This window comes from Vespa velutina, chromosome 3 (assembly GCF_912470025.1).
Source record: "Vespa velutina chromosome 3, iVesVel2.1, whole genome shotgun sequence".
NCBI lineage: Eukaryota > Metazoa > Arthropoda > Insecta > Hymenoptera > Vespidae > Vespa > Vespa velutina.
In genome coordinates, this window is record NC_062190.1 from 3,444,176 (window position 1) to 3,468,941 (window position 24,766).

General features: G+C 32.9%; 5 protein-coding genes and 1 long non-coding RNA gene across 15 annotated transcripts; 2 read left to right on the forward strand and 4 right to left on the reverse strand.

Moving 5' to 3' along the window:
• The first annotated feature begins 813 nt into the window (after window positions 1-813).
• Window positions 814-6,860, forward strand: LOC124947967 (actin-5C). 2 transcript variants are annotated; one of them, XM_047490860.1, is made up of 2 exons: window positions 814-963; window positions 5,079-6,860. In XM_047490860.1, the coding sequence occupies exon 2, from the start codon at window positions 5,097-5,099 to the stop codon at window positions 6,225-6,227; it is 1,131 nt and encodes a 376-aa protein (XP_047346816.1). In that variant the 5' UTR covers window positions 814-963; window positions 5,079-5,096; the 3' UTR covers window positions 6,228-6,860. The 2 variants fall into 2 exon arrangements, with proteins under 2 accessions (XP_047346816.1, XP_047346815.1); XM_047490859.1 differs by lacking the exon at window positions 814-963 and adding an exon at window positions 3,614-3,797.
• On the reverse strand, window positions 6,580-10,904 carry LOC124947969. The gene is made up of 2 exons (XR_007100557.1): window positions 9,418-10,904; window positions 6,580-9,326 (listed from the first exon to the last, which is right to left on the reverse strand). It is a non-coding gene; the product is annotated as an uncharacterized LOC124947969 (long non-coding RNA).
• Window positions 7,623-23,622, forward strand: LOC124947966 (hydroxyacylglutathione hydrolase, mitochondrial-like). Of its 7 annotated transcripts, XM_047490858.1 has the most exons (9): window positions 7,623-9,021; window positions 9,215-9,336; window positions 9,403-9,487; window positions 9,599-9,973; window positions 10,059-10,236; window positions 22,171-22,277; window positions 22,359-22,701; window positions 22,779-22,882; window positions 22,964-23,622. In XM_047490858.1, exons 1-9 carry the CDS (start codon window positions 8,983-8,985, stop codon window positions 23,234-23,236), a joined length of 1,626 nt encoding a protein of 541 aa, XP_047346814.1. In that variant the 5' UTR covers window positions 7,623-8,982; the 3' UTR covers window positions 23,237-23,622. The 7 variants fall into 7 exon arrangements, with proteins under 7 accessions (XP_047346814.1, XP_047346809.1, XP_047346808.1 ...); XM_047490853.1 differs by lacking the exons at window positions 22,171-22,277; window positions 22,359-22,701; window positions 22,779-22,882; window positions 22,964-23,622 and adding an exon at window positions 10,372-13,172 and having other exon boundaries at window positions 9,599-9,705; window positions 9,823-9,973; XM_047490852.1 differs by lacking the exons at window positions 22,171-22,277; window positions 22,359-22,701; window positions 22,779-22,882; window positions 22,964-23,622 and adding an exon at window positions 10,372-13,172.
• Window positions 11,136-18,810, reverse strand: LOC124947964 (TBC1 domain family member 16). 2 transcript variants are annotated; one of them, XM_047490848.1, is made up of 7 exons: window positions 18,673-18,810; window positions 15,919-16,828; window positions 15,623-15,832; window positions 15,212-15,551; window positions 14,705-15,130; window positions 14,331-14,624; window positions 12,594-14,244 (listed from the first exon to the last, which is right to left on the reverse strand). In XM_047490848.1, exons 2-7 carry the CDS (start codon window positions 16,454-16,456, stop codon window positions 13,860-13,862), a joined length of 2,193 nt encoding a protein of 730 aa, XP_047346804.1. In that variant the 5' UTR covers window positions 16,457-16,828; window positions 18,673-18,810; the 3' UTR covers window positions 12,594-13,859. The 2 variants fall into 2 exon arrangements, with proteins under 2 accessions (XP_047346805.1, XP_047346804.1); XM_047490849.1 differs by lacking the exon at window positions 18,673-18,810 and having other exon boundaries at window positions 11,136-14,244; window positions 15,623-15,784; window positions 15,919-17,221.
• LOC124947965 (ATP-dependent DNA helicase Q1-like) lies at window positions 17,463-21,730 on the reverse strand. The gene is made up of 2 exons (XM_047490850.1): window positions 21,234-21,730; window positions 17,463-21,036 (listed from the first exon to the last, which is right to left on the reverse strand). The coding sequence occupies exons 1-2, from the start codon at window positions 21,286-21,288 to the stop codon at window positions 19,295-19,297; spliced, it is 1,797 nt and encodes a 598-aa protein (XP_047346806.1). The 5' UTR covers window positions 21,289-21,730; the 3' UTR covers window positions 17,463-19,294.
• On the reverse strand, window positions 23,456-24,766 carry LOC124947968 (non-histone protein 10). 2 transcript variants are annotated; one of them, XM_047490863.1, is made up of 4 exons: window positions 24,541-24,766; window positions 24,448-24,458; window positions 23,774-24,119; window positions 23,456-23,708 (listed from the first exon to the last, which is right to left on the reverse strand). In XM_047490863.1, exons 1-4 carry the CDS (start codon window positions 24,637-24,639, stop codon window positions 23,598-23,600), a joined length of 567 nt encoding a protein of 188 aa, XP_047346819.1. In that variant the 5' UTR covers window positions 24,640-24,766; the 3' UTR covers window positions 23,456-23,597. The 2 variants fall into 2 exon arrangements, with proteins under 2 accessions (XP_047346819.1, XP_047346818.1); XM_047490862.1 differs by having other exon boundaries at window positions 23,460-23,708; window positions 24,388-24,458; window positions 24,541-24,753.

Here is a 24,766-nt window from a genome sequence, read left to right on the forward strand (position 1 = left end):
AATAAGTAAATTCTTCTTCGTTCGACTTCTCTGTCGTGAAGCAATTGCTAACCGTGTGAAAAATTTTTAAGTCAAAGGAAAGCGCAGTCTCACGAAAACTCCTGACTATTTCTCATGACTCACCCTATACCTACTATCGATAGAGTACTCTCTTTTCGTATATACATACGTGTATGTGTATGCGTATGATAAGTGAATGTAAGCGTATATGTGTATAAGATCGTGTGTCGCATGCAACTCCGTTACGAGATATATGTATGTGTTATGTTACGCACAACATGCAAGCGCACACATTCTCCTTTTTACGCACACATTCTACAAACGGTTAGTCAGACAGGCGGGGAACCCTTACGTACTAGTGTGTACGCATCCAGAAGGCATTATACTCCCCGTATCGTACAGTTTGAAGCGGCATTTGGAGAATCTAGCCGGCAGCCGGTCGAACGACCAATCAGCGAGCCGCTTTCGTTTTATGCCCATATATGGCAAGAGCTGTGAATCCGCAAGGTGGGGGAAGAGCCGGCTGGACGAGTCCATTCCAATCGCATAGAGGGGGGTTCGTCTTAGATGAGAACAATTCCATGTAAAAATGATGATAGGAGTCGCCACGAGTCATATGCAATTAAAAATTAATCAATAGAAAATTTGTCTAATTATATATATACATAAATAATTGAATCGAGCTGAAATATAAAAATAAAAGGCCAACGTGCCTTGGTCGATCACAGTCTGAAGTATATCGCTTTGGTCTCGTGGTATACCGACCACACCTACGGGCGAGTCCACAGAACGCGGTAGGAGCCACGATCTCGCTCACAGTCCTCGCGACTCGCGACCCCTCGAGTCTCATTCGTACTTCGTGCCTGATAGTAGTATCCTTGTGGTGGCCCTACGCCGAACAACGGACGTGTTCTCTCTCGACCAGTTCGTCGACGCTTCTTTGTGTCTTTAACTCTTTTAAAGGTGAGTCAAATCATAATAATGATACCAAACATTAACGCCTTTTCTTATTAGATAGGGAAACGTAATATTCGTAAGATCTGTTAGAAATAAATATACAATTTATAACATGAAATTTGTTTGAGACGTTAGTCGATGAAGCCGGTCGAGAAAACGGGACCGGCCGGCCATGTTGGCAGGGCGTTGCTCTCCTTATCTGTACAACTTCGAATTTTCTCGAAACACTTAATGCCTCTCTTACTTTTTACATTATTCGTTTCAATTGGTTTGTGAAATTTTTTTGTTTTCTCTCTCCCCCTCTGTCTCTCTTTCTCTCTCTTTCTCTCTCTTTTTCTCTCTCTCTCTCTCTCTCTCTCGCACGCGCGTTTTATATGTCCTATATTTTCTCGCGATTATTCTTCTCACGGATAAGAAGGAAACTGATGGCTTGGCCCGTTGAAGCTGATCCGACAGGTTGCCGGCATCAAGTGGTCGTTCCCCTGACACACGTTCAGCACGTAGTCTCTCTTTCCTCGCAGGTGGTCGCGACGAAACGGTGGTTTATTAATAGCACTCGACGCCGTTGTATATATGTATGTGTACTTGCACGCTCTCGTGCACGCTTGTGCGAGAAGAACGGCCACTAACCTATCTACGATTATATGCCACTAATCTATCATTTTAATAGCAAGGAAACACGACATGATATTTCTTTCATTTTCTTTTTCTTTTTATCTAGAATTTTAACTTATTACAACGGCTGTTTATTTCCCTCCCTTTTTTTTTTCTTTCTTTCTTTCAAATTTCTACAATACGGAAAGGAGCCAATGGTATTTAATGTTAGTCTAGACATTCTTTCGAATGTTTTCAGATATTATTGCTTTTTTACTTGATTAAAAAAAGACAAAACGAAATTATTTTCATCAAAGATATGGACAATTAAACAAAACAAGAGATTAGTTTGGAATAATCATCGTTCCAGAGTGCGTTCCGGCACTTTACATTCTTTCTCTCTCTCTCTCTCTCTCTCTCTCTCTCTCTCTCTCTCTCTCTCTCTCTCTCTCTCTCTCTCTCTCTCTCGTATCTCAAATTCTCTGCAGATTTCTCTTTCACATTCGTCGATTGGCAATACTGAAACCAATTGGAGTCCAGTAAATTTAAGCGTCACGTTCGAAAAATGAATACTTTCGCAATCTCACAACAATTGCTTCTTATTTCTCAATGATTTCTAAACGTGTATAAGATCTAATTATTAAAAGTAAAAAAGTCAAAGTGCTTGGTGATCTTCACGATTACAATGAAACGATATTTTATTTTAAATCGTGGAGGCGACTTTGTGTGAAATAAAATCGACATAGTCACAAAATGTTTTAATCACCAGGCATGTAGACGAATTAAAAAAATGTTTACCTAACTTCTTAAACAATTTTGGTTATATTTAAGCATAATCTAAAAAATAACTTTGTCTACCACTGTTATTTCTACCACTGTTATTCTACCACAGTTATATCGTACCCTACAATTTCACTTTAGTAATGTTAAAATCTGCGCTTCTGTACTCTGAGAGAACATGGAACCCGGCATTTTGTTAACGTAACATTCAACTGCGAATAAGTTTCAGTAACCGATTTTAAAAACTAATATCTCTGTGTAATTAAAAAATCATATCTAATAAAATCCAGCCGATATTTCCTATCCTTTTTTCTGTTTTTTTTTTTTTTCTCATGCTAAACTTTATCGAAAAGCGATTATTGAAATTAAAGAAACGAAAAAGTCTATTCCAAAGTTAAACTTTCTATTAATTAATTATAATCTTATATATACATATAAGACGAGACGATAGTATTTTAAAAATTTGCTCGTATACATTACAATCGTAATATTAGAAAGCACGTGGCTTCGTTTCCCCAATGTCCTTCATAGTAACACTTAAGAAAAAAATTTCAAGAAATATAATAACTGTCGAAGTCATCGTCAAAGTTTCGTTTATAAAGAATGATGAATAATTGCGTTATAATGAAACAGATATCTTCAAAACTAAAAATCAGAAAAGAAAAAAGATAATAAACGATGATAATCCGTTCGGGGATAGAGTCGAGAAATCTCTTAGAAAATGTTCATTTTTTTCTTTATAAATATACGCATATAAATATATATATCGTTTATTTTTCAATTTAAAATTACATAATTGCATGAGTATTGACTCAAACTCAGATTGCCCCGTTACCGGAAGCAGAATTCTTGTTCCATGGAAAAAGAAAATATTCTCATTGACATTGGACAAGATGACGATCTTCTAAACGACACGAAGTTTCTTGCGAATGGTCGTCAAAGGGAAGAAAGAAAAAAATGGTACGGCAAAGGGGAGGGGAATAGCGAGGATTATGATAGAGAAGATGAGAGAGGAGTGAAAGAGAGAGATGGAGGGTTAGGAGGAGGTGGGAGAAGCACGTTGGCAGGAGTTCGCGAGATGTTCGGTTCAGGCAATTCGAGCGCGATGCACAGCTTGTGGAGGGTTGCGAGAGAGATAAAGGAGAGGGGAAGGAGAAAGAGTAAGTGAGTGGGGATAGACCCCACCGTGGCGAAGCAGTTCCATATATGGTAAAGAGAGCCAGGATTGGCGGAGGGTGTCCTGCCCTTATTGGTCGACGGGCAGAGTGGTGGAGAGGATCGCGAAGGGGACGACGCTCTTCGTATAATACACTGCGCGCTCTTCTGTCAACCTACACTCTGTGTTTGGTGCTAGATCGGTTCGCAGTGTCGGCGGTTATTACGGACATACGACGACCGAGCTCTTCCTAACTTGTACATATTACAAGTATATCTCTATTTCGTTCTCTATTTTCACGTGAAGCGAAGTAAGTTCTCTGATATAAATGAAGAACATTTATATGTATATAAAGAAAAAAATTGTTGGATAGAATAGCAAGTGGTGATTTTTATATAATATATTATTTTACACACACACACACACACACATATATATATATCTAAAGTGTGATTAGAGAAATTCGGAAGAAGGATTATAGCTCTTTACAACCGTTTTGAGGATTCCTTTTCTCCGCAGTGCAACGAAATAATTTCGAAGTGTCGAGAAACTGTATCATGTCAGTTTATATCTCATTTAAAGATTTCGAATTATTTGTCAAAATTCAAAATAGTGGGTGTGTTCGAATTCGATGTATTCGCGCGTGAGTCATATTATTAAAGGTGTTCTGTTAGAGAATATTCTTCTCTCTAACGAAGTTTCCCTCTCTCTCTCTCTCTCTCTCTCTCTCTTTCTTTCTCTCGTTGATTATATTATCACCGTTCGCCGCTTGATGGCGCTTAGAGAACATGAATCTTCGATTTCATATATAGATGCCGATCGTAATTCCGATCTTTATTTCTTGTGAAAGATCGGTTATATAGAATCATAATTCTATGTCTTTGTCCTTGAATTATAAAGAATAGGAAATTATTAGAGCTAAAAATTTATTGAAGATAACAAGAAAATAATTATTTTTACAAACTATCGGAAATTCTTTATCGGTTGGCGACCGTTTAGCCGGGGAAGGGCGGGGCAGGGTGCGGTCATTCCATCGTGACGTGTACTTGCTGACTCGCCCATATCGTTTCTGAAATTCTATTCCTCATTTAATATTCTTGCCACATTTCAAATTTTACCAAATTATTTTTTATCTGGAATATAAACTTTTTTTATAAAATTTTTATTACTTCATATATTAGTATTACTTTGGTATGGTAATATATACCTATATACTATTATCGAAATAATAGGTATAGTAATTTGTTTTTATTTTATTGATTGCATCGATATATCCTTTTATCGCTTTTTCCATTAGAATTCGAATGGAAAATGAGAACTTTCCTTTCGAATCTCTTTCGTTTAGTACAATACGTATTCTTCGTCGCCATCTTGTAAAGTTTCCTTCCAGGTAGCACGATGATAGGCTGAGAATATTTTGTACAATTTGATTAGTAGATATAAGATTCAATTGAATGACTTATTATTCTATCTATGTAATTTTCTATATTTTATAGAAAAATTGTAAATGATATATAAAATATGGGATTTAAAATTATTTATAATAATTGTTGATATTATAGAAAGATAATGTAGATTTCGTTATTTTCAGAAAAACAAATAAATAAACATGTGTGACGAGGAAGTTGCCGCACTCGTTGTTGATAATGGATCTGGTATGTGTAAAGCTGGTTTCGCTGGAGATGATGCACCCCGTGCTGTCTTCCCATCCATTGTCGGCAGACCACGCCACCAGGGTGTCATGGTAGGCATGGGACAGAAAGATTCGTATGTCGGAGATGAAGCTCAATCGAAGAGAGGTATCTTAACATTGAAATACCCGATTGAACACGGAATCGTCACCAACTGGGATGATATGGAAAAAATCTGGCATCACACTTTCTACAACGAACTTCGAGTTGCACCTGAGGAACATCCTGTTCTCCTCACGGAAGCTCCATTGAATCCTAAGGCGAATCGCGAAAAGATGACGCAAATCATGTTTGAGACGTTCAATACACCAGCTATGTACGTCGCTATTCAGGCCGTACTGTCTCTATACGCTTCCGGTCGTACTACTGGTATTGTCTTAGATTCCGGCGATGGTGTATCTCACACCGTACCGATCTACGAAGGATATGCTTTACCACATGCTATCCTTCGTCTCGACTTGGCTGGTCGTGATCTTACTGACTACCTCATGAAGATCCTTACCGAGAGAGGATACTCCTTCACTACTACGGCCGAGCGTGAAATCGTACGAGACATTAAGGAGAAACTCTGCTACGTCGCTTTAGACTTTGAGCAAGAAATGGCAACTGCTGCTTCGTCATCGAGCTTAGAAAAGAGCTATGAACTTCCTGACGGTCAGGTGATCACTATTGGTAACGAAAGATTCCGTTGTCCCGAGGCTCTCTTCCAACCATCGTTCTTGGGTATGGAAGCTTGCGGAATACATGAGACCACTTACAATTCGATCATGAAGTGCGACGTCGATATTCGTAAGGATCTCTATGCGAACACCGTCTTGTCTGGTGGTACCACCATGTATCCAGGTATTGCTGATAGAATGCAGAAGGAGATCACTGCCTTGGCTCCCTCTACCATGAAGATCAAGATTATCGCACCACCTGAAAGGAAATATTCTGTATGGATTGGTGGATCTATTCTCGCGTCGCTATCAACCTTCCAGCAAATGTGGATCTCTAAACAAGAGTATGACGAGTCTGGACCGTCTATCGTTCACAGGAAGTGCTTCTAAACGCATTTGATATTCCTTTTCCCATACTATCATTCCCCGAAGTCCCGATATGCGCGGGATCGTAGTGCGGTGAACGGCCCTTCGCGCCCCCGAGTTAATATCTCGAGGTTCACTACACTACCAGCAGCGTGGTGGGTGGCCTCGCGCGATGCAATGGAAGTAAGTTATGACCTTTGCTTGCGTTATTAAAAGGAAAGGAAAAGCGTTCGTTTCGACGACGATCGATTAGCCTGCTCGTTATCCTAAGATGCGAGAGAATCTTTCAAGTTCTAATTTTTTTTTGTTATTTTCCAATTCTCTCTCTCTCTCTCTCTCTCTCTCTCTCCCCCCCCCCTCTCTCTCTCTCTCTCTCTCACTCACTCACTCTCTCTCTCTCTCTCGATCACGTCTGACGGGCTCTCTCATCTGTCGTCGTCGAAAGGAACGGCCCTTTTAATAATACGCGGCCACAGTATTATAATTTATTTCTATTGTCTTGTGCAAGACCACGCACGACACAGACGAACACACGTTACGAATACATACGTACTATACGCATACTACAATCACAAACACATACACACACTCTTCACATACATCTTAAAGACTACTTTAGACTTATGGTATTATAAAATAAAACTCTTAAAAACACGATCAACTTGGACTCTTGTGTCTTTTAAGATCAGTTATTATTATCCAGATCCTTTCAATCGAAATGCATCCCTATGAAAGAAAGAAAGAAAAAGAAAAGAGAACCTTCGTCGTCACACCTTGCACTACGATGATGCATAGAGAGAAACTTGTGCGTGCGAAATTTATCACCATGCTTCGGTTTCATGATAATCAATTAATCTCATCGAATCACGCGAATCCTTTTTATACATAATTGTAGCTTTTGTACCGTTTGACGTCGTTGATTGTAACGTAAGATTTGTGGTGAGGAAAGAAAAAAAAACGAGAAATAGGAAAAGGATAGAAAAACAAAAAAAAAAGAAAGATAAGAAGAAGAAATAATACTTAACATATAAATTACTCTAAGAATTTAATTAGGTTTATATGTTCAGTCGAATAAAAATTATTTTCAATCAACTTGCACCGTGTTAATCTTCTTCCGCGACGATGCGTTCGTGTTTTGTATAATAGAGAGAGAAAAAGAAAGAAAATATTTGAAATAACTATTCTTCGTTATTATGATTATTATAATTATTAATTAGCACAAGTCTAGCAAGCTTTACGTGTGTTCTCTCTCTTTCAATGATTTGTTACGCATTGTTACAGTTAAACGTCGATTATCCGGCACGATTAGATCTGTGTTATCATCACAATAATAACAAAGAACAACATCAACAACCTATGTAACGTCACAAGAAACATCTTAGACATATTTAATGCATGAGTACCAATAATAAACGTATGCATTTATATCAAAGTTTTTTCATCATTTCTAAACTTTAACGCGAATCCGATCATATATTTCATTCAAATCGAGATAATCGACTGTTTCTGTACCTTAAATACAATTTCAGGTTAAAATTTCACTTGTTCATTTTTCTCAGATAATTACAACGAATTTATACTAAATAATACTATAATGTAACGCGTTTATCAGTTTTTTCTTTTTTTTTTTTTCCTTTTTTATATTTTTACTTTCTTTTACAAGTTTTTTATGTAAATGTATGATAGAACATTTTCAAATTATTTAATATCTCTTAATTTCTTTATTTTCTCTTTATTAAACACTGACCTACATTAACTTCGTTAGATTACACGCGCTTGTGTGTGCGTGTTACATGTGTATGAGTGTGTACTAATTATTCCTGTAAAGCCATTTAATCATCCTGCGCTTATCAATTGTCATTACAAGAGGCCATGGATCTAAATAATTGTAATGATACTCTTGATTATATCAAAAGGACTGGATAAGTATTTATAAAAATTGCAATAATAATGACTTCAGGTGTATATATATATATATATATATATCTAATGTCTTATTTACTTAATATTGATATTTTTTTCTAATCATAAATACATCGTTTATAATCTAACAAAAGTTCCTAAAGAACGATATTTCCTTCCTATTTTGATTAAACATAATTTATGATTTGAAAGGGTCAATCAACACTTGTGCGTTCGATCAAGCCAGTTAAGAGAAAAGATTATCATAGAAATAGATTATCGTCTATCTTGCTAATAGATGTGAATCTGATTCGACGTATCGTATCCGGTAGATGGCGTATCTCTGGTAATTGTTGGTAAGGTGGGAAAATATATAAAATTTATACGTTTATAGGTGGCAGCATAGGACGAACGATAAAAGATATACATTATTTGACAGGTGCTTTGTCCAAAAAATCGATATGAATCTAATAAAAAGACAAAGAAAAAGAAAAATAAACGATTTATGGTATTTGTTCTGTCATAACAAGTCAAAATGTCATTAAATCTTCGAATCGTTCAAAATTTATTTGTTATTAGAAATTGATGTTTCATTATTTTCATAAAGGTTAACATAAAGGTTTGAAGAGAAGGATATGAAGATAATAAAAAATTTGATATAACTTTGAAAAAAAAAGAGGTTATCGTTTAATACATATTTGATATTTTCACTAATTCGACATGACTAAGTCATGATCGGTTTCGGTGAAGTCGCTCTTGTACACCATCATCGTTAGAAAAATACAAAACGATAGTCTAACGTCAATGACATCTATGTGATTGTAATAAAAAAAAATTTAATACACATTCTATCATATTGCACGCAAGTTCGGTCAAGATGCCAGAACAAAATTCGAGCGACCAATATTCAACGTTGGTAAGCGAATGATTTAACTTTGACATTAAGATTCGATGTTACGTTTTACATAACCTTTGTTCGTAAACAGTAGATTAAACTGTTATCAATTAAATAATAACGCAGTTACTTTTAGCACTGTACTATATAATTCATTGCATGATTCATCCTTTCTTTTCGAAATCTTATTGAATTCTTTTTTCTTTTTTCCTAGGTTGGTCTGATATACATCTTCAATCTTATCGTTGGAACAGGAGCTTTGACTCTTCCAGCTGTTTTTAGTAGAGCAGGATGGGCTCTTGGTTTCAGTGTTATTTTGATATTAGCTTTTATAAGGTGAATAAATGAGATATTTTATTAAATATAACTCGAGATGATAATTATTTTTTTTTATTATTACAGCTTTATGACAGTTACCTTTGTTATTGAGGTAATGGCATCTGCCAATGCAATAGTTACTTGGAGGCAAATTCAACATCGAAAACGTGTTAGTTTTTCTTATTATTATTTTTTGTTTTGTTTTGTTTTGTTTTGTTTTTTTGGATTGTTTTTTTTTTTAATATATTGGAAATTTATATTCTATTTCAACCTTTTTTAGGCGATGCAAACATTGGGTGAATCTTGCCCTTCCAATTCTGATTCAGAAGATACACCATTAGTTACTGCTTATACAGCCAGTCCAGATCGATCGGATACAACTTATCGGTATTACATAATTCATGATAAGATAGAGATGGGACAAATAGCATCAATTTTTTTCAATAAGTTTGGCACCACCTTATTTTATTTATGTCTTGCTATTTATTTATATGGCGATTTAAGTATTTATGGTGCGGCTGTAGCTAAATCAATAGCAGATGTTGCTTGTACCTATCAACCGAAGAACTTAACATGTAATGATACTATACCAGATAATGAAGTTTGTTGGGAAGGTTCTGCTTTGGATCGATCGGATGCATATAGAATATTTCTTGTATGTTATCATTTTATAAAATCGTAATATCGTTGATATCATTTACGCGTTATGAACTAATGGAATTTGTTGTTATTATTTATAGACTATTTTTATCTTTATGCTGGGACCTTTTGTATTTGTTAATGTACAAAAGACCAAGTATCTTCAGTTATTAACTTCGGCAATGAGATGGCTCGCATTTACTATCATGATTGTTTATGCAGTAAGAAAACTTGTTATCGATGGCCCGCAAGGCAATCCACCGCTTGCAAATATATCAGGTAAGCTATATTAAGATATAAGCAATATTATATAAATATATATGACTAAACGAAGAAGTAAACAATATTATATTAATATATAAGACTAAACGAATTGTGCAAAAATTATATTAATCGATAATGTATCAATTTCAGGAATTCCTAGTCTCTTCGGTGCTTGCGTATATTCGTTTATGTGTCATCATTCTTTGCCTGCATTGGTTGCTCCGATTGCGAATAAATCTATGCTTAATCGGTCTCTTGCATTGGATTATGTATTAATAGCATCTTTTTATCTTTTACTTGCGCTGACCGGGGCGTTCGCTTTTGAACATCTTGATGATCTTTATACTTTGGATTTCGGGCCACGCGGATCAGGAGATTGTTCTAAAAGCACGAACATCTTTATGCTTATAATCGAATATTTTTTGGCACTTTTTCCAGTCTTCACTCTGAGCACAAGTTTTCCCATAATAGCTATTACGCTCAGAAACAATTTACAATCTTTGTTTTTATACGATGATACGTCTTATAATTTTTGCCTTCGAAGATTGATCTTCCCTATATTAGCAATACTCCCGCCTTATTTAATTGCTATGAGCACCAAAGATCTCTCTAAATTAGTTGGCATTACAGGATCGTATGCAGGAACTTGCATTCAATATTTAATTCCTACTTTCTTAGTTTATTATGCTAGAAAAAAGACAAATAAAATCATTGGTCTTGGTGTTATCAACAAATTTGCCAGTCCTTTTTCAAGCAATTTCTGGCTTATCTTTGTAACAGTATGGGCAATCGCGTCCATGTTTTTAGTATCAGTTAATTTCATACAAATTTATTTCCAAGCAGCATGGCTAAATCAGTAGCATATAAATTTTCCATACAGATTGTACATCTATGAGATCTATGAGATCAAGATGCACATTAAATTATTAAGATTTTCGAATATATTGTTCGTGTGCGTGAAGAAATGAACACATCATGTTTCTATATCATGATATTTCATGGCATAAGTTCCTGATGTAGGAACTGTACTAAAAATTAATGATAAATAACTATTAATTTAAGGAAGATATCAATATATGATGGTGTTAGAGATGATGGATTATTATACTAAATCAAAGCAAATAAGGCTTAATTTTGATTAGTTTCAAACTAGTCGAGGAAAAGTTCTGCTTTTCTTAATGCGGATGAAGAATAGTTTATGGCACAGAGCAGGTTCGCATGTGCTGCAAAAAAATGACAATACTCTGGCACAAGTCAAGATCGACATTGTACAAGCCAAATTGATAAGTGTAAAAATTGAAATTTTTTTCTACAATGTATTAATTAACTTTAATCGCTGTAATCTAGCATATATTCAAATGTTGATGTCTATTCTATGTAAAGAAGTCTTTCAAATAACTGATACTTGCTCAATTAAATGACAAAGATTTATAGTATAGGCAGTATTAAAATATGGATAAAATTCAGAGAGAAAGTAATTATTAAATTTGTTTAACATTCAAAGATTCTATTATAACTCATTGTAGTCTTTATTTATGACTCTTTCAATATATACATTTTACTTTTGCAAATTTGTATCAGATGTTTCACTGATTGTAACAGTGTTAAAGGCCAAGAGTGAGCAAGTAAATGGAGTTAATTGTTAATGTATCATAATTTAATTATACAATGGTGTATTATTATATATAAGTCTTAAGATAATAGTACAGAAATATTTTTATATAAGTGTAAAACTGCCAAAAAAGTACTGATAGTATGTTTGAAAAACTTTGTACCTGTACAAATGTAGCGTACAATAAACAAAAAATGCATATATATTTTCCAAAAAGCAATGCAAACGAAAATAAATATATAATTGATTGTACAAGTTTATTTAGATTTATTTATATGCATATATACATATATTACTATCTTATATATTTATATTATTTTATAGTTTATATTATAATAGACTCGAGTGTGACAGACTTTTAACACAGATAGAATTCTCTTTAAAATTCCAACAACACAAGGTAGCACAGTTAAAGCACGTTAACCGTTCAATTCAGAAATCTTATAAATTGGTTTTAATCGCATTGAAAACATATATAGAATAACCAAAGTGCAAGATTTCTGCAAACGGTCGAACATTCGCGCACATTTATCACAATTTAACATTTTACAAAAACGCACAATATTTTACAATCACACAGGACAGAAAAAAATATATATATATGTTTTATTGAGATAATATAAATTATTATGAATATATATGTATACATAATTCACAGCCTATGAGGCATGAACAAATTTCGTATATAACACGAGAACACAGATATTGAATTAAAAAAAAAAAAAAAAGAAAAAAAAAAAAGTTAATATAAAACACATTAAATATATAACTTATATAAATAATATAATACTTGTGAATAATGGCAAGCGAGTAAAAATTACCTAAATATATATATAAAAGATTCATATCATGAGGTGATAAAAGAATTTTAAAATAGACACGTTATATATATATAAGAGATATTTTTTTTTTGTCGCTCTACAAAGATGCCTTTGATTTCTCTCTTTGGTTTTGTTCTGTACACTCGAAAGCTTCTTATTTGTGTCCTTTAAAAATTGATAATCGACGTATTAATCTCGTCGTAAAATGAAATTTGTATCATCTAAGAGTTTGTTCTAATTAATTCTGAACTTTAAGACTAGGATGATTGTATTTTCTTCATCCTTTTCGATCATCAGTCTTCGATTGTACTAAAGGTATGTGTGTGCAGAATTTCTAAATATTTCGTGAATTTTCTCTAATCGCGATAACTATTTATCATTGCGCACGAAGTTCGATATTTACATATATCGTAGATATTCTTTTATATCGACGAACAATATCATTTATGGTGTCTAATTATATCATTCGCGGCAATATATATGTATTATCTATTATATAAACAGAATATTTCATAACATGTAGGACTCATTTCATTAGTGGACAGAAGACAACAAACAATGAAAAAAGTTCATATAAACATGTGGCCCATTTGTATGGATAAAATAATTGCTGTAGCAAAACTTCTAAACTGTTGTACGTCTACTGTTCTTTACTATTGCTATTCTTATTTTTTAATATGGGAACAAAGTGAAATGGATCATATATATAAATGAACATTTTACATTGTTTAGCATTTCCTAACTATCGATGAAGTGTGTCCCACAAGTTACGAAACACCCTATATATAGATTGACAATATGAACGCTGTCTAAAAAGCTGTATATCATTTTCTATATCACTACCAAACTTGTTCATTTTTATTTGAAACGTTGGCTGTTTTTATCAAAAATTGTATTTTTGTTATAGATATGTGTATTTTTCAGGTTTGACTAAATTGATATTCGATATAACTCATTGAATACATATTATCTGGACCATCATCTTATACTGAAACCGAATACGAACTAATGTAAATGATATCGAAAACATTTAGAGACAGACTTAATTTTGTATTTACAAACCGAAGACGTATTCGGTTTTATTTATTTTTTTTTTTCTTTTTTTACTTTCATTAAATCGGGTTATGAGTAAATTAGCATGTAACGTTATAATAAGCATATAACGTTATAATTATATGCAATCGCTAGTATAATAAATTAGGTCGTTAATCGTAATTATCCAAATAAGGGCATGATGCATCTTCGTGACCTATGCATTCAATTACCGGATCATGACTGCTATCCCACATTCCTGGACCACATTGGCGACAAAGTCCAGCAAGTGTACAAGGTAAACGAACGAGCTGACGAAAATTATGAAGAAGACCGCGTGCCTTCCTTAATATCAAATTTCCATCCATATACATGGCAAGTGAACTAAAATGCAATAGCATTTCGTCGGTTCTAAGATCTTGCGCTATAACGTCGTCAGCGTAAACACACATTATGGCTAAACAAAGGAACAAGTGAAAATGATCCGTTAAATAGTTGACCCAGCAAGCTTCCCACATGATGAGAGCAACTTCGGTTGGAAATTCACGTTTTAAACACCTGTTATCGAAAAGAAAAAAGATATTATTTTATAAATAATAATTCTATTGAGTTATGGCTTTTTTTTTTTTTTTTTTTATGCTTACAAGAGGATCCATCGATGACAAAATAATAATTCTAAGGCATCTGTATGTTTCTGTAGGTGATTATAGAAATCTGGCACCATAATTCTAATTAATTCTCTGAGATAGCACAAATTTCTATCCATATCTATATCAGTAGGTGTACACACTGCTACCGATCTTTGCATCAATCCAGCGAAACACCAGAAGGCATCGATTTCTGAATTAAGTTCTGCCAATAATGGAGCCAATAAATCAGACATACCTTGAGTGTATCCCAATCGGGGATTATAAACCGCATAATTTAATAAAATATTTCTGGAAATAAAATATTCTTCATTTAAAAATATTCTTTTATTACTGATAATAATAATAACGATGACCAGTGAGATACTTACTTCATAACTTCGATATTTGGATTATCCTCTCCAGCGTAATATGGATTTCCTCTATCTGTTCGTACAACATCCTTTTCCACTATACAAACTACATTTCGCCAAAAACGTTCTCCCTGTTCTGGATTCATGTTTAGTCTACGTTTTTGAATTTCCTCATATTCTTGTCTTCTAAGAGCATCAATTTGTTCTCGATCTTCGTAAGTGCTTTGATAAGAATAACAATGTAAGAGGAAGGGCCAAACAATTTTTCTCAAAGCTGGTTCCAGCCCTCCAAAAAAGATTCCTTTACGGAGAGCCAAATCATCTTCTACTTGTCCCTTTTCATTTAATAAGTCTTTCCATGCTAAAGATGTAATCATTGGAACTTGTCCTTCTTCAGGATGCAATTCATCGCGCCTCACCTCAGGTCGACAAACCATAAAATGCCTGCATTATAAATTTACAGATGATAAACATTAAAATAATATATATATATATATATAATCATATAATAATATTATAACATACCTATAAGGTAAAGTTTCCTCTGTATCAGCGTCCAATCTAGGATAAAGTAATTGATGCCATTGGTGTAAAGTAGCAGCAAGGCGATCCAATCCACCATGATGAAAGTGTAAGATCTTGTATTGACTTTCTCTGCTAGCAACTACCAATTGTCCACATGTACAAGCTGGATCTGCAAAGAATAACCTCAAGGATCGCATTTCACTAAGATCCACGGAAAATCTTCTACATCGATGAGCTCTTCTTAATGTAACAGGAGAGGCAGTTGCACTTTCAGGAAAAGTAAGATTATGTTGAAGTGCCAGAAGTTCAGGCGATCTCATCCATGATGGTATTTCTTCAGCTGAAAAAAAAAAAAGATATAAAAATAGATAACAAAAAATAATTCAATAATTGCTCGATTTAATTACTTACCATCTGTGTGTGTAGATATAGAGAGACTACAAGTAGAAGTCAGCGACATACTACGACTCTTAATACTCACATTGTCATAACATAAATGTATCCGATCATCTTCTATACTTTTATAATCATTGTCAATAGTATTCTTACATTTTTCTGCTTCTTCCATTGATTCTGAACGAAAACGATTAATCCTTTGATCTCTCTCCTTTCTAATAATTCCTGAAGCATCACAGATATTTTCTTTTTCCTTCCCCCATTAACTAAGTTTCTATATTGATTACTTTTTTCTTTTCCCTGAAACTCACCAATATCCTTGGAAGTGTCTTCATCCTCGCAAATACGTACTCCGGTAGAAAATCCTCCAGAACAAACACGTTCGCAATCGCCACACCTAATAGGTTCTTTTGCTTCCAAACAAACATCGACTCTCTCCTCCAGAGATTCCTTCTCGCAACTACTCTCATAGCGTTTCTCTCCAAGCTCTGAAATCTTTGTATGACATGGCTCGCTGGTTTCAGTATCACGAGACATCACAATACTCTCCAATTTTCTTACATTTAAACTTTCCAAAGTAGTTGGATGTTTACGTAAGGTGCTATTAGGTATCCAACTAAGATGCAATGTTGGCACGTCAGAATTTTTATTAAACTTACAGGTTATGGTCATGTATCCAGGATGATGCACGACGTCAGAATTCTGACGCGTTAAAGTTGGGGGATGTACGCAGACATTGTTCTTACAAAACAATGCTTCACCATCCTGATAAATAGTACGACGTTCATCCTGGCTGCCGTCGCCGAGGATGTAATTGCTCGCTTTCCTGAGAATATTCGGAAGCGGCATCTTCGTCGGCTAACGAATCTCCCCCGTTTCGGCGCATGGACTTCTTTCGTTTTTATTAGATGTCTTACCTTTTCTTTATTTTCTTCTCTTCCTTTATCCTTATCTTATTTCTCATTTTTGTTTAACAAATCGATCACAAGTAACTTGTTTGAGATGTGCTCGAATGCGGCACAAAAAAATGTTCTTCTGATCTATTATACGGAGGAGACGCATTTCAATCTTTTTTTTTTCTTTCACCCTTAATTATTATTTTCTTCGTGAACGTTCTTTCCCGAAGATTATTCCTTCGAAAAAAAAAGTCATAGAATCGTCGTAAGATCGGTTTTTATATCGATGACGAATTCTTCTTTCAATGGAAAATCTTGTTAAATTCTGAAAAATATGAAGAAAAAAAAAAGTAAGATAGATGTATTTAAAATAAGATTCGGAGGCGTCTCGATGCAATAAACTAAACTAAACACAAAGGTGGTGAGTTTCAGTTCAGTTCGCGCCATGCGCGGTGAGAACTAGGAAGAACCGCGAGGTATTCGTGATTTCTAAATAGGACACTTTTCCGGCACGATAAAAGGCTTGACACACGTTGACCTCAATCCATTATGCAACATTCTAACTTCTGTCTCTCAAATCAATTGCTATGCTTACCAAATATTAAATACCTAAAACATCATATTACAACGTCAAATTTTCATTCATCTATAATTTATTTCAAATTTTGAAAAAAGATGATATATATATATATATATATTTCGAGCAATCGAAATTCGAATAGTGCGTCTTTTATTCGTACGATGATTGGACATTGATCGATTAATTCGGTCAATTGCGATTATCGAATGGATATCATCTCATTGAAACGTTTGCTTTTATAGAATCGATGAATTTTCTATGCATAAATTAATAGAGAAAAAAAGAGTGTATTTTCGATCAAATTTACATCGATAAAAAATTATTTCAGCTAACAATTAAATCAATTTTGATATATTTTATAATTATTAGTCGTGTTATATGATCGAGGAATTTAATTTTTATTTATTTGATCAGTATTTTTTAATAATTAATGATAAGTATTTTATTAAATAAATATAATCAGTATGCATCAATATTTTGTTCAGTATAAATAATTAAGTGTCAGGATTGCGTCAGAGTTACGTCATTTATATTACGTACTGATATTTTATTATAAATATTCCCCGTTTATTTAAAATATTGACCCAATAAATGGCAATCAGGGAATTTTAAATGAATTGCGATAAAATAAACTTATTATGGCGTCAGAAAATAAAACAACATTTTTTCTTTGCTATCAGATAAATGGAAATGCCTGTTGTGTGAATAAATTATAAATAATATCGATCATTTTAATATGTCTACTGGAAATATCTTTGATGTTGTTCGTTAAGAGAAATGTTTAGAGATGCATATTTTAGATGCATGGATAGTAGTAAAATATCTACAAGGTGTTCGTGAAGTCAGTATTAATTTTATTTTTTTTAATCATTTATTTTTCTTAAGAATCTGTTTGACTTCAATCAATATGTACAAAATTACATGTAGAATTAAATAGAATATGGTGCAATGGATGTAATAATTTTTCGTTAAAAACAAATGAAGAAAAAAAGATAAAAAGAGATAAAAATTCATATGTATAATAAACGTTTTCGTAAGTTATTATCTTTTAACCATATTTTAATGGAAAAAATTCGTGCAAAATCGTTTATTTGTTCGCATTCATATTATAAGCAATTATCATATATGTACATGTACCTGGTCTTTTTGATAAAGCAGTTCAGAAAAAGCGTCTATACAGAGGTTCACCTGGATCTTATGAAATTGAAATACGTTCCTTGTTGAGAAACGTTCAATTGCAAGCGACGAATTATGTATGTCCAAATCAAAGGTCAATAATGATTACAAAGAACGAATTCAATAATACACAAAATATTTTTGTGTAGAAAAATCACGTTTACTTAGAGACATCATGTATATATCATATGTAAAAACACCGACGCTATACATACATATACAAAGAAAGATTTTTTTCGGTAAACACAGAGAGAGCGAGAGAGCGAGAAAGAGAGATAGAGAGATAGAGAGATAGAGAGAGAGAGAGAGAGAGAGAGAGAGAGAGAGAGAGAGAGAGAGAGAGAGAGAGAGAGAGAGAGAGCGCAAAATGATCACTGTCGATGAGTTATAAACATAGCACAGTCCATACGTACTCCATCACTTGTTCATGATATATAGGTAGCGTCGCGACGCCTCAGCTGCTCTTCCAAGAACAAGCAGAAAAGTATCGACTTGATCTCGTAAAGACGGCGTTACAACGGAACGTAAAACGTGTTTTGCCACATGCAAAGCGTCGCGCTGCTTCTCTCTTATCCAGGATCAATATTTTCATCTGATCGCGAAACCTGCGTGTTTTGCCCTACTACCCGAGCTATCGACATATCGTTCTCGTTACACCTCCGCTTGCTTTTTTTATTGATCTTCGAACTTTACCCACTCATTCGTTTCACCTTCTCTTCGTTCCTCCACTCTGCGTTTTCTTTAACTTCCATTTCTCAAGAGTGTCTGTTTTTCGTGTGTATGATTTTTTGTCCTATATTAAAAGATCGGTTTGCTTGATTTCTCTAATCAATCGTTTTTATATTAGACATGACTCAATAGTTACATTAAATTACCGAATAATGAGTATAATATTTAATAGGAATAAATAAATAATATTATTGTATTAATTACTATTGGTAAATAAATAAAAAATAATTAAAACCGATTAATTGGATTTTATCCTGAATATCTTCAGTGATGCTTTTTACACAGTTTACAGTATCTAACTGTATTCTAATGTACTTCGTAATTAAATATTATTTTATGATCTTTATCAAGAACTACTCCAGATTTAGGTCCACGTTTTAAATAGGATATTGTAGAGTATGCTGAAAAATGAAAATCTTCTTGCAGGTAGCCATTTATCAGTAAATGTCCTATTATAGCTTCTCCTGTCTCCCTAGAAAAGGTTGGAGTAGGCACTTTGGCAACTCTTAATAACGATGCTCCTTTACCAAACCAAGCATCTATTAGCTTTAATGCTGTTAATCTTGTCTCATTTTGGATGGCTTTTGTAATAATTTCATACAAATGTCTACAATATGGTGCTATGTTGAATTCCTTCTTTTCCTTGGGTTTCCGACAATGGTCACACATTTGAGTACAATCCTTAGTTTCCCAATTTTCTTCGAAATGTTTAGCGATAAGGCTACGTCTACAAGAGTTTTGATCCAAACAATATTCTAACATTTTATACAGATTTTGCAAGCCAACCTTATCTTGAAATACCATAGTACTTAACCTGAACACATCAGGTAATCTATACAAGACAATACATGCTGATTTTTTACCATCTCTACCAGCTCTTCCACTTTCTTGATAAAAATTTTCCATAGATTTAGAAATACAATGGTGTATGACAAAACGAACATCTGGTTTATCTATACCCAATCCGAAAGCAATTGTAGCTATTACAGCTTGGTATTTACCAGAGATCCATTTAGCATATACTTCAGATCTATAATCTGCCTCTAACATTGCATGATAACATCCCACTTTTAATTGTAAACTACGTAAGTCCGTTGTTAATTGTTCTGCATCTTTAATAGTAGTTGTATAAATTATACCAGATTTATCTTTGAACCTATTTTTTAATAAATTTTCTATCATTGCTAGACAGGTATCCTTATCTGCTGGTTTACGACGTACTTCATAGAACAAATTTGGTCTGTTAAATGGAGCTCTCAAAACTAGGCAGCCTTGAATATCTAACATTTTCTGTACATCCAAAATAATCTTAGCTGGTGCTGTTGCGGTAAGACCAAGAACTGGTATACCTGGAAACATAGATTTTAAAATTCCAAGAAAATTATAATCTGGTCTGAAATCATGTCCCCATTGACTACAACAGTGTATTTCATCTATTGCAAAACGATCTAATTTTTTTAATTCGTATGCTTTTTGTAACTTGCTCATAAAACGATTTGATTTTGCCATATATTCTGGCGTAACATAAATTAATTTAAGATCAGATTTTTTATCTATTAGGGAATTCATTATCGTTTTAACATTTTCTTTATTTGCCTTTGCATGCAACATTAAAGCTTTCACATTAAGTTTGTGCAGTCCATGTAACTGATCTTCCATTAATGATAATAAAGGAGAAATTACTATAGTAATGCCTTTACTAATTACAGCCGGCAATTGATAACACAAACTTTTGCCACCACCTGTAGGCATAATTAAAATAACATCTTCATTAGATAAGGTTGCATTCATGGTTGGTAATTGTAAAGCTCGCATGTTTTGTATCTTAAAAACATCTTGTAACGTTTTCTTTAGATTTTTGGACCAACTGAAATTTTCCTCATCCCAATTCTTTTTTGATACAGACAAGCTTTTTTTCAATAGTGCGTCATCGCGTAATTTTTCTTTACGTTGGATTAACACATTTTTACGATCTTCAAGTTTCTGTAATTCAGTTTCTATTTTCCGTAATTCGTAATCAATAGCAGCTATTTCATCTTCTTCAGTAACTGCAAAATAAATAAATAAGTGATGAGATATTAATAAAAGAGATAGAATCATAGAAAAATTTCTTTTGTTATCCCTTTCTTATTTTTTGTATTGTTAATAGTATTTACAAAAGATAATAAAAAATAAACAAACAAATAAAAAATAAACAAACAAATAATAAAAAATAAACAAACAAATAAAAATTGGAAGAACGCACCTTCGTTATGATCGTCAATTTTAATTACATCTTTCGAACTACATTCAGACATCATAAATAATTTTAATTATTTACTATAGTTTATTAGTGATAAGTTATAAAAAGTAGATAAAATTATCGACGAAAAATTTCACGATATATATGTCACGCGCGCATGGACGCAACGTGTCCATATATTTTGTATTATTTTAAGAGCAACCTAACCTAAGAGACGAATAGTGCCGGTATTGTATACACCCTTTGTCTGGTGTGATCAGCTGATTTTTAGTAATACATTCTTATCAGGCAAGTAACCTTATAGTTACGTCGAACTCTTTGCTTTAAATTAATAACACTTAACTTAATTGAGCGTTAGTGCGTTAGTTTAAAAACGATCGAGAAATTGAAAATTTTAGAAAAACAAAAAAAATAAGGAAAAAAAGAAATGTTTAATGTATTTAATGCGGCACTTCGTGCGTGCCCTACTTGGCTCGAAAATCAACTCGTTTCTGTGTACTTCAGGGGTATTAAAATTTTTGATATAATCATATTGTAAAGTTTTACTACTTTGACTGCTTGTCAAATAACTTCGTTTCTTATCAAAGTAAAGACTTAAATATTAAGTAAAATTGCATGTCTTTGTATGTCTCGCTTCAATACTTCTATTATATTTCTAACGATAAATTGAGGTGCATTTTCTATTCAGCTTTACTAATTTGCTAATAGACATAGATTTTTGATAGTTTATTTTATATGTTTTTTATATTATAATAATAATTCTCCTTGATTACATTTACATTGATATCTATCAACAGTGATTTGGGCCAAGTATATATATATTGCATGTAATGTGCAATAAATTTGGAGAATATTATACTTATGCATGGTATCTTCTAGTAAATAATTAATTTTAATAAAATATTAAAAGAGAATATAACAAATATTTTTATATTATTAGCACGAAGTATTACTACAAATGGTTTTCATAGTACTACATTGTTAATAGAGCAACCAGATATGAAGGTCCAAATATTACCTGCACTACAAGATAACTATATGTACCTTGTATGTATATTACTTTTTCTTATTAATTAGAGTTAGATATTATTAGTCTTATACTTAATTTGAGATTTATAATTTTAAAAGATTATTGATGAGAAATCCAAAGATGCTGCCATAGTAGATCCTGTTGATCCAGATCTAGTTGCTTCCGCAGTTAAAGACAATAATGTCAATCTTACAAAGATTTTAACAACTCATCATCATTGGGATCACGCTGGAGGCAATGAGAAAATGGTTAAAAAATTTGAAAATTTACAAGTATATGGTGGAGATGATAGAGTAGGAGCTCTTAATTGCAAAGTACAACATAATGATACCTTTAATATTGGAAATTTAAATGTTCAATGTCTTGCAACACCATGTCACACAACTGGACATATTTGTTATTATATAACAGGAGAAGGAGATACTCCAGCAGTGTTCACTGGTAAAATATTTTAAATATTTAGATATAGGATATATGTAGTTTCATATGAATATACTGATGACAAAATTTATGATTAGGTGATACATTATTTGTGGGTGGTTGTGGTAGATTTTTTGAAGGAACTGCTGAGCAGATGTATAAGGCACTTATTGACATTCTGGGTAAATTACCCAATGAGACGGTAAGATGATCATTATTAATTTGTCAAGAAAAATATAAAATATAATATAATGAAAATGGATATATATATTGTGTGTTATAGAAGGTATATTGTGGACATGAATACACTGGTACTAATTTGAAATTTGGTATTCTTGTTGAACCAAACAATGAAGCTATTCGTCAAAAGATGAAATGGGCTTATTCACAGCGTGCAAAGAATTGCCCAACTATTCCTAGCACAATAGAAAATGAAAAATTAACCAATCCATTTATGCGTGTGCATGAACAATCTGTCATGGAACATGCTAAAGAAAATGATCCTATAAAAACAATGGCATATCTGCGAAGGAAGAAGGACAATTTTAAGCCATAATATACTTCCTAAAATATTGTTTTCTTGTTGCTTCCAATAATTTTACATAGATTTATACATATGGATTACTATTTACTAAAGGAAATGATCCTATAAAAACAATGGCATATCTATGAAGGAAAAAGGACAATTTTAAGGCGTAATATACTTTCTAAAATATTGTTTTCTTATTGCTTCTAATAATTTTACATAGATTTATATATATCGATATTATTTAGTAAAGGAATAAAGGGGTCGAACAGGGTTTGTGTTTTTATATATAATATTATATTTGAATATGCTGTACAATTACATATAGTCATAGATACAAACGCACAATTACAGATAATATATATACAATGGAAATTTATTAAAGTAAATACTACGTTGTATTTAAAGACATTTGACTTGGTGCATCTTCTGTTTTTTTATTGTAAATTTGCATTTCTGCAACATACTTTTCTTTAGAGCGCTCATACATGTCGTAATATACCTAGAAAAATAATATAACAACATTATAAAATCTATAAAGAAAGGCAGAAGAATTCGTAAGAATACCTTTTTATCTTCAGAGCTAAGCGACTTCCATGTAGTCGCTAATTGTCTAGTTAATTCTTGTTTACTTGGTTCTGGTTCACCAGCCAGCCTTTCCATTACACGAGGTCTTTGTTCTTGACAAAATTGAAAGAAAGGATTTGCAGGTCGTTTAGGTGCATTAGGATCTGTTTTTGCACCTTTCCTTTTGGTGCCTTTTTTTGGTTTATCTTCCTTAGAATTATTTGGCATAGCTTTTGTTCCTTTCTCTTGTTTCAAAGTTGCTTGGAATACACTGTTTTCCTCTAGAACACCCATAGGAGCTTCACGCCAACGATCTCCATGTTGATCCAATCGATCAATTAAAAATCTGTGTAGCGTAAAACGTATATATATATATATGTGTATATATGGTATATATATATATGTGTATATATGGTATATATATGTTTATATATATATATGTATATATATATGTATATATATATGTATATATATACATATATATATATATGTATATATATATATATGTATATATATATATATGTATATATATATACATATATATATATATAAATACTGTCTTACAAAGAAAACTAAGGATTGTATAGCTTTACAGCTTAACCTATAACACTAACTTTTTTTCCTTTCTCGTCCGTTTAAGCAACTTCCTTATTCTTTGAATACGAAAGACTAACCTCTCATTTTCCTAGAATGCATACAACACGATGAGTTAAAAACATTCCATGTAAACACAACAATAATACAGCACGTTATAACAACATATTAACCTGTTGCAAGATCTCACATCTATCCAGTAACAGTTGATATTTTCTTTTATAAACATCAAATTCTTCAGGCTCTGCGTCGTATTCGGACTCGTCTGACATTATAAATGTACTTTACAACAAAGTATAAATTATGTTTTTTCTACATTTTAACCACACCATCGATAACTCTTTAGCGCGTTTAATTTACACGATAGATTTGTAAACTTAGAGATGACGCCACTAAAGT